Source organism: Sinocyclocheilus anshuiensis, unplaced genomic scaffold (assembly GCF_001515605.1).
Source record: "Sinocyclocheilus anshuiensis isolate Anshui unplaced genomic scaffold, SAMN03320099.WGS_v1.1 scaffold1455, whole genome shotgun sequence".
NCBI classification, from domain to species: Eukaryota; Metazoa; Chordata; class Actinopteri; order Cypriniformes; family Cyprinidae; genus Sinocyclocheilus; species Sinocyclocheilus anshuiensis.
Genome location: NW_015541012.1, coordinates 1047420 through 1063296, shown reverse-complemented (window position 1 = coordinate 1063296; position 15877 = coordinate 1047420). Strand labels below are relative to the sequence as shown.

General features: G+C 40.8%; 1 protein-coding gene across 3 annotated transcripts in view; it reads left to right on the top strand.

The window, feature by feature from the left end:
* LOC107690446 (MAP/microtubule affinity-regulating kinase 4-like) overlaps positions 1 to 15877 on the top strand; it is an 86645-nt gene that overhangs the window by 27434 nt on the left and 43334 nt on the right. The window contains exons 1-2 of one of the 3 annotated variants that reach the window (XM_016488794.1): positions 9198 to 9688; positions 9809 to 10065. The exons of the other annotated variants lie outside the window; for them this stretch is intronic. Coding sequence (XP_016344280.1) covers positions 10015 to 10065 — 51 coding nt within the window. The 5' untranslated portion in view covers positions 9198 to 9688; positions 9809 to 10014. Of the gene's footprint in view, positions 1 to 9197; positions 9689 to 9808; positions 10066 to 15877 lie in introns of those variants that run through there. 3 annotated transcript variants of the gene reach the window in all.

Genomic DNA, 15877 nt, shown 5'->3' with positions numbered 1-15877 from the left:
ATCTATGCACAATCAGCTTGTAACACTCCAAAGAGAAAGGAAAACTTGAAATCGCATCATATGACCCCTTTAAGTGGACTTAAATATCCTAGGTAATACTAAAAGGCCAGAGTTTCGTGACAAAGAGCGTGATGGATTGTAGGGCATAAAAAGATCAGTTAAATATACAGGAGCTAAACCATTTAGTGCCTTATAGGTCAGTAGCAATATTTTGAAATCAATACGGAACTTAATAGGTAACCAGTGTAGAGATTATAAAATTGGGGTAATAATGTCATATTTTTTGACCTGGTAAGAACTCTAGCAGCTGCATTTTGGACTAACTGCAGCTTGTTTATTGAAGATGCAGGACAATCAACTAGTAGTGTATTACAGTAATCTAGTCAAGAAGTCATGAATGCATGAACTAGCTTTTCTGCGTCAGAAACAGATAACATGTTCTGTAGCTTAGCAATGTTTCTGAGGTGGAAGAAGGCTGTTTTTGTAACATATGAAATATGATTTTTGAAAGATAAGTTGCTGTCTAATATAACACCCAGGTCTTTAACTGCAGATGATGACATAACAGTACATCCTTCTAGTTGCAAATTGTATTCTAATAGATTCTGTGTGCAGGTATTTGGTCCAATAAGTAATACCTCAGTCTTGTCTGAATTTAATAGAAGAAAATTACTGATCATCCATTGTTTTATATTTTTAACACATTCTGTCAACTTGGATAGTTTAGAAATTCAATCTGGTCTTGATGAAAAATATAACAGTATCATCGGCATAGCAGTGGAAACTAATTCCATGTTTTCATGGAAATCAAGGGGCAGCATGTATATTGAAAATATAACAGAGGGCCTAAAACGGATCCTTGCAGCACCCCATAATTTACTGATGTTAACTTGGATTTTTCATCATTTAAGTAGACAAAATGGTAACTGTCTGCTAAGTACGATCTAAACCACAATACGTAATACCTCAGTCTTGTCTGAATTCAATAGTAGAAATTACTGGTCATCCAATGTTTTATATCTTTAACACATTTTGTCAACTTGGATAGTTTAGAAATTTCATCTGGTCGTGATGAAATATATAACTGAGTATCATCGGCATAGCAGTGGAAACTAATTCCATGTTTTCTAATTATGTTGCCAAGTGGCAGCATGTATATTGAAAATAACAGAAGGCCTAACACGGATCCTTGCAGCACCCCATAATTTACTGATGTTAACTTGGATTTTTCACCATTTAAGTAGACAAATGGTAACGGTCTGCTAAGTACGATCTAAACCACTGTAATGCCTGTCCCTGAATACCAGTGTAATTTTGTAGTCTGCCTAAGAGTATGTCATGGTCTATAGAGTCGAACACAGCACTAAGATCAAGTAAAACTAGTATTGAGACACAGCCTTGGTCAGAAGCTAGAAGTAAGTCATTTGTCATTTTAACGAGCGCAGTTTCTGTGCTATGATGAGGCCTGAATCCTGACTGAAATTTTTCATAGATGTAATTTCTTTGCAGGAGGGAGTACAATTGAGTGGACACAACTTTTTCTAATATTTTAGACAAACGGAAGATTTTAAATGGGTCTGTAATTTGCCAATTCATTTGGATCTAGTTGCGGTTTCTTAATGAGAGGCTTAATAACTGCCATCTTAAATGGTTTTGGAACATGACCTAGAGATAGAGATTAATTAATAATATTGAGAAGAGGCTCTTCTGCTACAGGTAACAACTCTTTCAATAATTTAGTGGGAATGGGATCTAGTAAACATGTTGTTGGTTTAGATGTAATGATTAGTTTTAGTTGTTCTTGTCCTATAGTTGTAAAGCACTGTAATTGTTCTTTAGGGGCAGTAACAGAGGCTGGATCATAAAATGTAGTCAAAGGTTGTACATTTACAATTGTATTTCTAATAGTTACTTATAATTACTACTAAACTGTGAAGGAATATTCAGTTCAGGTGATGTCTGTTAATTTGTTAATCTAGTGACTGTATTAGATACCTTGGATTGTTTTGGTTATTTTCAATTAGTTTGCGGAAATGCTCGGCCCTAGGTACTTTTAGAGTCTTTTTGTAGCGGGATATGCTTTCCTTCCATGTGATTTTAAAGACCTCTAAATGAGTTTGTTTCCATTTGCGCAGTGTGTCCATTGTGTACAGTATTAAGTACACACGTTACAAAGTAGTGATCAGTAACATCATCACTTTACTCTATAATGTCTTTATCAGTAAGATTGGTTCCATGCGATATAATTAAGTCTAGTGTATGATTAAGACGATGAGTGGGTCTAGTGATGTTTTGCATGACCCCAAATTTACAGAGTAAATCTGTAAATGCAACCCCTAACGCATCATTTTTATTATCAACGTGAATGTTAAAATCTCCGACAATCAATGCTTTATCAACATTGACCAGTAGGTCTGAGAGAAAATCTGTAAATTCTTTTAGAAAATCAACATAGGGCTCTGGAGGTCTATACACGGTAGCCAAAACGAATGATAGCAGGGATTTTTGTATCCCTATCTGTAAGCATAATATTTAGCACAAGCATTACAAATGAGTTAAACCTGTGTCCTGTTTTCTGAGTAACATTAAGAATATCTCTGTATATTGTTGCGACACCACCGCCACGACCAACCCCCCTTTCAATTTCACCCAACACGGACACACACAGCACCCCCAACCGAAAACATCTTCCCGCGCCCCTGCAGTAGCCTGGAGGAGTAGACTAATTTAGACCAAAATAATCATTTGGTTTAAGCCGGGTTTCAGTAAGGCAGAGTATATCAAAACTATTATCTGTGATAATTTATCACAGATAATAAAGATCATAAAGTGATCTAATGTTTAGGAGCCCAACCTTTAGAAATAATTTGTTCACTTAATTTGTGATTTTCTGGTTTAATCACGATCAGATTTTTTCTAGATCCTATAGTAGATTTATTATTTAATCTCGAAGGGCCGGACGATTGAGTCACAGATGACAACAGCGTCACGTTCCATCTCGCGAAGAGGGGCGAAGCAGTTTCAGGTGGAGATCTTGAAGACTGGGGGCGGCGGAGGGGGAGAGGTCCTTGCCCGGGTCCTGGCTCGCACCTTACGCTGCTGAAGCACCCAGGGTCTGTGGTGTCCCAGCGAGACCTGGGACAATCCCATCCTGGGTGCACGGGCACTGAGCAGAGAAACACACAGAGTAGAGGTAGTAGGGGTATTAACATCATGCGTGAAGCTTACCGCAGATTTGTGGGCGTCAGCGCGGGATGTCTCAAGCGCTGTTCTCCGCTCTCGTAGCTGGGCCTGCTTCTCAAGTAGACTTTCGACGCACCCTTGTGCCTGTTTTTTTTTCTTAATTGTTGCAATACTTGTTTTACAGTTTTTAGTATAAATGCCCCGACCCATTATCTGAACTTATTTCTGATGGCATTTCAAATCTAGGAATTAGTTCTCTTGTTAGAAATTTAATTACTGTTATTTTCCTAAACACATTCACACTGCTCGTCCCTTTATCTAGACAGGGCTCATCATTCATTAATTTTTCCTTTATTTATAGGAATACTGCATTCATATTGTTTTCCTTTATTTCAGGGCTAATCATTTATTCATCCCTCTCGGGTGCGGCATGAGCTGCGTCCATTCACGCCAAGCCACATTTAAGTGATGGACCAAGAGGGTGCGCAGCTAGTACCCACCCAATACGGAATTTATTTATTTCCTCATACATTCACCATCACTCATACAGACATTCACACGGACACAGACACAGTTTCAGTCTCATACAACAAAACACTACACTCTTCCTTGAGTGACCTGCAGGGCTCTCGCTCTTTTACTGATTAATCTCCCTGAACTCAGTAAAAAATCAGCGCCCAGCAGGGATTTCTGCCTTTCCGTTCAGCCCTCTGTACTTTTCATCTCCTACAGAGCGTTACCCAAAGGTCTTCGCGTGCTTTCCTATACTACATCTGCTTCATTGTTTATTGCTGCCCTTTTAGGCCCAATCTACAATAAACACAGACCACTACATGCAATGTATTTCTGCCTACACCATCTAGTTTCAATTTAGGTCACCTATCAAGGCCTTCCCAACAGTAAACCAAATATGTGCATGCAGTTATTTCTTCTGGCATCAAAACCCCTTTTTTTATTTTTTTTTTATTTCCTAATTCTGGAAGAGCAGATTTTAAGTGTCCTTACCACCAAGGGCAGACCGGCAAACAACACACACCAATTATATAAGCAAAGATGCTTACCGTTCGGTGGCCACCGTTGCTGTGTGTTGCTCGCCAAAAGCCAGCCCAAAGTGGTCGTCCACTCTGCTGCTCCTAACCAATCCCATCCTCATCGCCAGTTTGTGGTGTCGTCTGCTGCTCATCTTAGGAACCACACTCAGTCTTGGGTTTTGATGCCAGGAGATACACTTTATTACATCATCAATGAGAATAAAGCGGAGATGCTCTCTGCAGCGAAACATCTCCAGAATGATCATCTTGTCTTCTTTTTATACAGTTCTGACTTTAAGGCGTGGGGTATATATTCCATACAGTTTTCCATACATAGAATGGTTCCTTTGTGCATACAATTCTCCCTAGAGAGAAAGCCCCCCCACTCTCTAGTCTTGTTATGGTGAAGAAAGAAAGCCCCCACCTATGTTTTTTCCAGATGTTTCTAATCTTAGGGCCTGTCTACTTTAGCCACGTAGGCATTTTCCACACAGGCATATGTGATTATAATGGAAGTATAACTGGATATTTAAATGGTTATATTCATAATGATTACACTCGAACAATTAATATTTTAACCAATAAAAATCTACTACAATCACGGATCTGCTTCTCCACAGCTTCCAACTCCAACCGCACCGTGTGCAGCTCGAACGTGTCCTCACCTGCACTCAGAGGTAGACACATCCAACGCATTCGCCATTTAAACAAATAACAGTAAGTTTCTGAGTAAAAAGTGTGCAAACATGACAAACGGTAGCCGGGGACCACGCTGCTGATGCTAACGGGCTAAGCTAGTAGAGGATGTTCGGGAAATCAGATAAAACTAGCAATTTCAACCCATTCTGATTGTTTTTGATGTTAATTAATATCGGGTATATGTTCACCCGCTGTAAAATAAGAAAATAACAGGTTATAGGTTAGTTTAGTTTAGACAGAGGATTAATGATAAATGTGACGGAGCTCCAAATTCAAACCAGCGACAGTTCAACCTTAATTTTATGAAGATACGCAAATACTTTTTGTGTGCAAAGAAAAAAAATAACGACTTTATTCAACAATTTCTTCTCTTCCGTGCTAGTCTTCAACGTGCATTCATGACAGTACCACGCATGCATGTCATAGCTAAATACTATACATGGGCTTTGAGCCAGTACTGAAGGGGCCGCATGTTGAGCAGGCCCAGAGGAATCACATAGCATCCTCTGGAAAGCCCTGAGGGGACGTGAAGTCCGTAATTTGAATGATGCTTCCTGTCGCTGAATAGTTGGGGAGCGTTCCAGTGTAATCCATGCCCGCATTCTGACAGAATCGATAACTGTCCCCAGAAAGACCACTCACTGGCTGGGAGACAAAGAGCTCTTGGCTAAATTGATTCTCAACCCAAGGAGCTCCAGGGGGCTGAGCAGCAGTGAGTACGTGTCTTTCAGATCCACTGACAGAACCCAGTCCTTGGGACATACTTGCGCGAAGATCTGTTTCAACGTTAGCATCTTGAACGGCCGTCTCATAAGCGAGCGGTTCAGATGTCTGAGATCGAGAATGGGTCTGAGCCCGCCATCTTTCTTGGGAACGAGGGAGTAACACGGCTGTAAAAACCTGACTCGCTGTTCGCTAGAGGAACCGTTTCCATGGCTCCTTTGGCAAGCAGTGTTTGTACTTCGGACTGGAGAACAAGAGCATCGTTGTCCCATACCGAAGTTTGAATAACACCTCTGAAGCGAGGTGGCCTGTGAGCGAACTGGAGCGAGTAGCCTCGTTCTATGGTTTTTAGAACCCAACTTGACACATCCGGTATAGCTTTCCAAGCCTGAAGCCGGATGGCAAATGATGCTAGTTTTTCAAATGGATGTTCTCCATATGGGGGTGGGGAACTGAGATTTGTGGTAATGAGGAGAGGAGAAATGCTCTTTTGAATATGTGGGTCCGCTATCACAGTGGTAGTTTGCTTGGGCGTGCACTGAATGAGAAGGATGGGCCCAGCTTGCATGGAGCTTCCATCACTCTGTGTTAAGTGGAGGGATGGAGAGCGACCGTGAGCTTTCTTTGAGGGAGTTCCGGCCTTGGCGAGAACTGACCCTCTCCTCTTCCCCTCTGCGTTTGGATCAGGACAGCTTCTGAGGCTCAGGGTCCAACGTCACTCTGGAGCGGGGACCTTGGCGCTTCGAAAATGGGTAGCGTCTGAAGCCCAGGCCCAGGTTTAGGCTGGAGTGGCACTGGCTTGGAAGGCTGCTGAGCGGATGGAGCCTTTTGGTGACTTGAACCAGCCACCGCACTAGTGTGCTTCGGCAGGAAGTGACGCATTGCCTGCGATGACTTCTGTGCCGCTGTAAATCGCTCGGTAAACCCATCCACGGCAGGGCCAAACAGTCCCTTAGGAGAGACTGGCGAGTCTAGGAAGGCGACCTAGTCAGCGTCCCTGATCTCTATTAAATTCAGCCAAAGGTGGTGCTCCAGAACCACCAAACTGGCCATGGCCTTGCCGATAGCCTGCGGAGTGGCCTTAGTAGCATGCAGAGCCAGGTCAGTCGCTGTGCGCAGCTCTCTAAAGGCATCAGAACCCTGGCCGGACTCGTCCATGGTGCGGAGAATTTTGGCCTGGAACACTTGAAGCACCTCTGCTTTAAGCCTCTGTTATACTTTCCACGTGCGCAAGAGTCTGCTAGGGTCCACGTGATGTAAAAATCGTCATCGGAGGGTGTACGCAGAGGCACAGAGCGGACATCCGTGTGCCTCCCATTTTTTGTGACCACACGGACAAGTACGCCCAGACAGTAGGCTACAAAAGCACCAACTGCGCATGCGCTGGAAACCGAGTAGCCTCGTTCTATGGTTTTTAGAACCCAACTTGACACATCCGGTATAGCTTTCCAAGCCTGAAGCCGGATGGCAAATGATGCTAGTTTTTCAAATGGATGTTCTCCATATGGGGGTGGGGAACTGAGATTTGTGGTAATGAGGAGAGGAGAAATGCTCTTTTGAATATGTGGGTCCGCTATCACAGTGGTAGTTTGCTTGGGCGTGCACTGAATGAGAAGGATGGGCCCAGCTTGCATGGAGCTTCCATCACTCTGTGTTAAGTGGAGGGATGGAGAGCGACCGTGAGCTTTCTTTGAGGGAGTTCCGGCCTTGGCGAGAACTGACCCTCTCCTCTTCCCCTCTGCGTTTGGATCAGGACAGCTTCTGAGGCTCAGGGTCCAACGTCACTCTGGAGCGGGGACCTTGGCGCTTCGAAAATGGGTAGCGTCTGAAGCCCAGGCCCAGGTTTAGGCTGGAGTGGCACTGGCTTGGAAGGCTGCTGAGCGGATGGAGCCTTTTGGTGACTTGAACCAGCCACCGCACTAGTGTGCTTCGGCAGGAAGTGACGCATTGCCTGCGATGACTTCTGTGCCGCTGTAAATCGCTCGGTAAACCCATCCACGGCAGGGCCAAACAGTCCCTTAGGAGAGACTGGCGAGTCTAGGAAGGCGACCTAGTCAGCGTCCCTGATCTCTATTAAATTCAGCCAAAGGTGGTGCTCCAGAACCACCAAACTGGCCATGGCCTTGCCGATAGCCTGCGGAGTGGCCTTAGTAGCATGCAGAGCCAGGTCAGTCGCTGTGCGCAGCTCTCTAAAGGCATCAGAACCCTGGCCGGACTCGTCCATGGTGCGGAGAATTTTGGCCTGGAACACTTGAAGCACCTCTGCTTTAAGCCTCTGTTATACTTTCCACGTGCGCAAGAGTCTGCTAGGGTCCACGTGATGTAAAAATCGTCATCGGAGGGTGTACGCAGAGGCACAGAGCGGACATCCGTGTGCCTCCCATTTTTTGTGACCACACGGACAAGTACGCCCAGACAGTAGGCTACAAAAGCACCAACTGCGCATGCGCTGGAAACACACACACCACTTTCTTGCTCTCCGCCTTTTCTTCTTTTTCTGTGAATTAGCTAAGTACAGCAGACAAAGCAGCTCTTCCTCCTGCATGGACGTCGCCATGTTACTGTTTCTGTTTTTACTGTTCAAGCCGATCTACTGCGCATGTGTGGAATACGTCCACAGAGCGGACCACCAGCATACACTTTTAGTAGTATAAATACAAGTAGTCTGCGTCCGTGCTGTCCGTGTACGTGTCCGAACTGGAGTATAACAGAGGCTTAACACAGGCTTTAGGTGGCGCTGAGAACTGCTCTCTCCTGAAGACGATGAAAAACCCCGCGCTCTGACTGTAACTCAACAGCTGGGTTGTTTCGTCGGAGGGAGGGGAAGTACATGACTGTAGCAATATTATAGAAATAATATCTAAAATAAAAACTTTGTTTGAATATATTTCAAAACATTATTTATTCCTAAAGTGGCAAAGCTGAATTTTCAGCAGCAATTACTCCAGTCCTCAGTGTCACATGATTCTTCAGAAATAATTATAATTTGCTGATTTGGTGCTCAAAAAACATTTATTATTGTCAATGTTGAAAATGGTTGAAAAAGTTGCTTTTTGTGTAATATCTTTTTTTAAGATTGTTTGATGAGCAGAATACTCAATAAAACAGCATTTATTTGAAATATTAATATTTTGTAACATTATAACTGTCTTTACTGTCACTTTTTAATCAATTTAATATGTCCTTGCTAAATAAAAGCATTAAGTTCTTTCAAAACAAATCTTACTGGCCCAAGCATTTGAATGCTAGTAGATTCTATTCTATTCTATGTGGTTAATGACATTTTTCTGTAGTAATGTTCGTATAAGTCTTTTTAATTTAGCAAAGCAGATGATCCGTCATCATTCACTGACAAAATGTTATATCATGCAGATGCATTTCGAATCACGTTCCCAGGACCAGGTTGTACTAGCCTACAGTGACCAGCTGGAGAAGTGGTAGACATTTATTTTGGTATCTGTGTTTGTCTGGCGATGGGTCTTGCTACATGAATGAATGAAGAGTCAGTGTTTAGGACCAGGGGGAAGGGTTTGTGTGTGAGCGTCCGCCGCAGCCCTGCCCAGCCTGTTTTTTCTCCTGACGTCCTTACTTGATGCCAGTGTCACACGCCGCTGGGGATGAACATTTTACAGCTACTGTAGTTTTTATGTTTGGGAGCATTGACATACCCTGCCTCTTCGAAAAGGATATTGTTCACTGGTCTTTGTTGGGACGGGAGTGTGCTCGAGATACGCTTAATAGTTTGGATTTTATTTTATTTTACCCGCTGTTGTTTATTTATTAATATATTGTTTTCCTGCAAATGTACACAGATGACTCTTTGAAGGGGACACTGCGTCCGTGGGAGTGGTTTATTTTCTCTGGACAACCCAGGCTCATTGAAAAAAATTAGTCTGTTTTCCCCGGTTTGATGCTGCGGTAGTTCATTTTTTTTCTTCTGTTCTGCTTTTGTTTTCTTTCTGTCTGTCTCGTGATCGTTGACGGCTGATCCTTGAGGATTCAACCTACATTTCTGCGAACCAGACTCTGTATATGGACATGTTATGAGAACAGTTGAGTGAGACGTTTTCGTCTAGCTAAGGACAAAATTATCTATTGTTCCGGCTAGCCAAACTACCACAGACATGAGCATCATATAGCTTTTTTTTATATCTTTGTTCTCATCCCACTAGTACTGCGTGTACCATCCAGTAAGCTTGACCGAAAATGAGGATTGTTTAAGGAAAACGCTATACTGGTGGTCGGAGAGGGCAGCGATAGCCTCGCGATACTGGCTCGGCTGCTGACTGTTTCTCCTGCCTGTGCTGATTCAATTAGCAACTGTACACGGACCGCTGAAATAAACGCAGGGTTGCTGTAGGCTGAAGCTCCAGAGACGATGTCCTCACGCCCAGCGCTGCAGCCGGGGAACGAAAGGAATGAAGACCACGTAAGTGGAAAGCTTTTACGTCATTTAATTCCACTTGACGAGCAGTTGATTTGAACGTTTGTCGTCAAAAGCAGTGATGGGAAGTGAGACTTGCGAGTCGGTTCTTTCGAAATGTTCGTTTCGAAGAAATGGTTCAAAATAGCAGATTCAGCGACTCCTTTACGTCATCACGTAATTATTAAGACATCATAGGATGACATTACATTTTCTGTGTTTATAGTTTTTATGCTGTTTGTTACGGGGTTTTTAATTATTATTGATATTAAGGGTGGTTATTGTAATTTCACGTGTCCTAGTACAGTTTGTTGCAGCCACTATTCTGCTTATAAACAAGTCTTTGAAAAACTATATAGGCCTAAAATTTGTATTGACGTAAAACAAATCGTTTGGCTGAAAAAAAAAATTAAAAACTGATTCTGAACTTATGTGTGTTGATAAAACTGCAGTCAGACATACTCAAAGTATGTAATATTTTCATTTGTGACATTTCTTTTATCAGCTATTAAAGTATTTATTCGCCAATTAATTGATTCAATCCAAATGCTATTATCAGTTCAGTAGGTTGTCGGTTCATTATGAATCGGACATGGCTCAAAGACCGATTCAGTCGAATTCTTGAAAGAACCATGCGAAGCGATTTTGTGATTCATTTAATAGACTCGAGTCTTTTCGAGTCTAAAGAACGATTCGTTAATAGCTAATCAGGAGCATTGACATGTAGCCAGAAGTGGTGGAGTTTTATGAATCTGTAGTTGTCAGTATCTAAAAATGTGTCTCAATTAATTCAAGAATTAAAGAGTATGTTTCTATGGCTGTCTTTGTTGTCGTTTAACTAATGGAGTAAGGGACTCTTTTAAAGACTATCTATAGAATTTAATTTGTGGATGATTCGTTTGCAGGCATGTCCCTGTGCAAAATGTTATTGTAAACCTCAGGCCTACGTGAAGTAAACCTACTTCTTTTCATGGTCAGTATCGTGTGAATTCAGCTTCTAAGGCCAAGCTATGCCTTGTATTCATAGACAGGGCCATAAGCATCAATATTCAGATTAGTGGTTGATCAATATAGGCATTTAATGACTTTTTACTGTTGCCCTCCCCCAATCTGAGATGTTTGGTTACACCATTGTGCATATGCCAAACTGCAATATCATTTATTACATTTTTGTAGTATTCAGTGGCATATTTATGCTTCCCTTTTGTTGTTGACTTTGTTGTACACGTGTAAGTAAACAGATGCCAGAGAGCTTCAGCATATTGAACACAGTGTAAAGTATATCAAAACAATACAAAATATGTTTGCAAGGTAGCAAGGCTTGGCCTTATTTTTGCACACACAGTTAATAAAATTGATATTGGGATTTCTTCTACTTGCAAATTTGTATATTAATTTATCTTACTAAAGGCCTATTCATGTTTGTGATTACTTCAAGATTTATTAATAGTAAACAGTAGCATTAAAAGAGTAGTTTACTTAAAACATTTGTCATCATTTACGCACCCTCATGGAGTTCCAAACCTGTATGATTTTTATACTGATTGTTCTTTTCCATTAAAAACCAATGGATGTGGACTAGAGGGTTCAAACGTAAAATATTACCAAAATATAAGTAGTGTAAATAACTGTATTGTATTCTTCTTTATTAATTTTATTGCTTTATGATGAACAGACTGAAATTTAGGTAGAAAGGCAAATAGTTTTGGAAGTGAGCCAGTGATGGCAGAATTTTAATTTTTTTGGTTAAACTGTCCCTTTACGATAGAAATGCCCTTCAAAATGCCAAGAATCAAACTTGATTGAGGGCCATGGGCCAAAAGTAAAAAGTAAAAATCAAAGGTCGGTCATCACGAGCCAACTTTGGCCCACAGGCACTGGTTTGGGCTTCTCAGCTTTAAGTCAGGCAAGATATGAGGCTGGACATTTTTATGGCAAGATTGTGGCAAGATATGAGGCTGGACATTTTTATGGCAAGATTGTGGCAAGATATGAGGCTGGACATTTTTATGGCAAGATTGTGGCAAGATATGAGGCTGGACATTTTTATGGCAAGATTGTGGCAAGATAATTTTTAGTAGACTGTTGCAAATATGGGTTTCACACATAATGTAATTAACAGTTAAAGGGTTAGTTCACCCAAAAATGAAAATTAGCCCATAAATTACATCCTAGGTTTATATGACTTTCTTCTTTCAGATGAATCCAGTCGGAGTTATATTAAAAATTGCTCCTGTTGCGAATCGATGCGTTTTTGTAAGAAAAATATCCATATTCAAAACGTAATAATCACTTTAATGTAGCTTGCGCCAACAGTTGTACACGGAAGCAGTTCCAGGCGGATGACGTATGAGGTCGGCGTTGCACATGCGCCGGTGAGTCTCGTGAAAACCAACGTTTGTTAACAGGAGCAAAGGAAGCAAAGTTTCCTTACTTTAGCAAAGGACAGTCTCCTCTTGGCTTATATCGAAATCCTCTGACATTCTTCTTTACAAATTTAGTGACCGTTGTTTTGTTTTGATCTCTCCCCTGCGCTTCCGCGTTCGTCACTTCTGAGCGGAGCATGCGCAAAGCTGACCTCATACGTCATCCGCCCGGAGCTGCTTCCGTTTACAACAGTGAGCGCAAGCTAGATTAAATTGATTATTACGTTTTAAATATGGTTAGTTTTCTTACAAAACGCATCGATTCGCTACAGGAGGACTTTGTTCACCCCCTGCAGCCGTGTGAGGCACTTTTTATTATGGATGGGCACTTTTTATTTCACTTCTTTTGGACTGAAGCACTGCAACGTTATTGCCTGTGACGTTGGTAATAAAACGGATCGGCTCAGAATCGGAAAGAAGTGAGACTGACCGGCCGGTCACCGATCCGGGCCGATCATGAGGAAAATCGTCCGATTCCGATCCCTGGCCGATCGATCAGTGCATCTCTATTCTTTATTATGTAAATGATATGTCAGGTGTCAGTTTACTTGGTTTACTTTTTGAATAGTTCATAAGGAGATGTAAAAGACATCTGCCTTCCACATTGTTACGTCATTTGCCATGATTTGATTGCATGGAAGAAATTTGATTGCTTGTATTTATTGGTACTGTAATCGGAAATCGGATTATGTGTTATGCAAAAACTATTGACCCACAAAGGGATTCCAAAACTCAGTGACTTAGTGGAGAACGTCATAGATTGAAAAATAAAGGAGTATACATAAAGAAAAAGGAGTGGTTTGCTATGTGAATGAAATATGATGAAAAGTCTGCATAGTTTGTGCTTCAGTTATCCAGCACATCTGCAAGCACAGACACAGAAACATGGCATGCCACATAGAGGCACGGCGAGAGCTTCGAAAATGATGAGAGCTGATGAGAAGGGATGAGATGAGAGAGATCTACCAATCTGGGACTTAGGAGTTATGTAAACTCTCTGTCTAGCTACGGAAAAACAAAGCAAAACAAAGAGCAAGTGAATCCACAGATGCCATGTAGGCCAGAGAAACATCATGTTGTCTGTCAAATAGGAGTTGCTCAAGGCTAGTCTAGAGGACTGGGTCAACTGGAGAAGAAAGCCCAGGATGTCCAGTACATCTTAAAGGACGTTTATGAAAATTAACTCATGTTTCCTGTGCAAGGTTAAATTAGGTCTAAATGGCAGCCATCTTGATAACCATCATATTGTAACAGCATTACTGAAGAAAATGGTATCCACCTTATTCCTGATGAGCCTACTGCGTTTTGAATTATGGGTGGCACTTCTGGTTTGGGGAACTTACATTCAAAAAGACTGAAACGAATCATTTCAAATCATAGGGTTGCCCTACAAATAAAGCTTATCCATCTGTTTGACTGAATGAGCTGTTGATTTTCCTTCATGTTTTATTTTCAGACATCATGAGAATAACGTAACGTTTGCAGTCGCTGCGTTCTTTTCCTCATGATTATTTTCTTTTTTCCCTTGGCATTCTGCTGTAATAGTATGAAAAAGGACAACATACACTGCACATTTGTGGTCTGTTCCCCCGATTTAATTTATGATATATCCCATTAATAATTCACTGGAATGCACGAAGAATCTCTCGTTTTTCTCCTCAAATCCTCACGTCTCTTTCCAGGTTTGTTTGTCTTCACAGGTAAATACAATTTATTATCTGTCAAAATGACGGAAATCACTTTGAAATAGTATCATGCAATGCTGAAGTTAATGAACATTTTTGATTAAGGCAGCGTATGTTACATAATACAGATATATTACTACAGTGATATTTCACCCGTCCGTTATTGCTGTGGAAAGAATCGCGCTTTTGGGGTTATTCATGGTCTGTTGAAAAAACCTTGTTTATGCTTTTACACTTTTAAATGTAATTTTAATGTTCAATTGTTGAAGGGCGAATAGTAATGTCATCTCATTGTACCCAGTTAAAAAAAAATGTATTATTGCGTTCATAGAGCAAGCCTTTCACTGATTGTTTACAGCTTAACGGAAGTTACACCCATAATTTGCGCAAAGCGTCATGGGGCGTAGGAATAAGGTGGATAAGGATGGAAAATAAGAGGTTAGAATTGCATCATCCTCTTTAACTTGACCTAGTCTCTCTAAAGTCGCACTACTGTTTGATTTTTAATTATGTATTGAAGCTTGCAACATTTACAGCAAAGCAGACACTTTGAATGATGTCTAAATCAGCCAAAAATTTCTGGTGTGGAACAATAAATATGTATGTGTTGGCTACTGTGGACATTTAGCTTATGCTGAAGTGTCGAAACATCAAAAGAGGAAATTGATTGGTAAAGTAAGTCTGTAAGTGTCCACACATTTGACTTCCTCCTGTACTTCCTCATTGTTGATCAAATTTTTAAATGTCATTTACATATAAATAACATCTATTTGTGTTTAGAAATGTGACCCTCCACAGTGAGGTAATGAGGAAAAAGCATAAATACCAGTATTCTTCTTTATATGTAAGAGCTAGTTATAAGATGTTTAAAATTCAAATGAGCCAATAAAGGGAACAGAGTTCTACTGCATAGTACTTTTTTATTAAAATAAATATCAAATAAAACCCTAAAAAACTAAAATCAGTTGTTTAAAATGCTAAAAGTGAATTTGCATCACAACTTTATAATGCACAATATGAATGTTTATTCATTTTGAGATTTGCTGAAGATCACATTTAACAATGTTGTTAAATTATTAGTGTTTGTAGGTCTTAACTTTAGTAATTGTTAGATGATGGCAAAGGTCATCTAAATATAAAAACAGGGATATGAGTACTATTAAATATCCAATATTGACTGATACTGTTAAAAATTAAAAATCTCTAATATCAGCCGATAACTAGCGATATATTGTGCATCCTTAGTAAAATATTTACCATTGCTCAACAGAATTTCACAGGCAAAATCCAGCCATTTCAGTAAGAATCTGCATGATTAGGAACTTGTTGTGAGAAAGAAAGATTTTTCTAGTTCGTCTTCAAGTTAGTCACATGAATTTTGGGCATTGATCAACAAAACGGCTTGATTAGAAGGTGACTTCTGTGTGTGCAGTGCTTCATGTATCACTTCGCTGTTCACAATAGACAATGGGTTTTTTTGCCTGTAAAATTTTGCTAATTTGACCATTGCACCTTAAAGGGGTCATAGGATGCCCATTTTCCACAAGTTGATATGATTCTTCGGGGTCTTAATGAAAAGTCTGTAACATAGTTTGGTTAAAATTTCTCAATGGTAGTGTAAAAAACAGGTATTTTCAGATCAGGCCGTTTTTGTAGCATTTTCCTTTAAATGTTAATGAGCTCTGCTGACCCCGCCTCTCTCTTCCA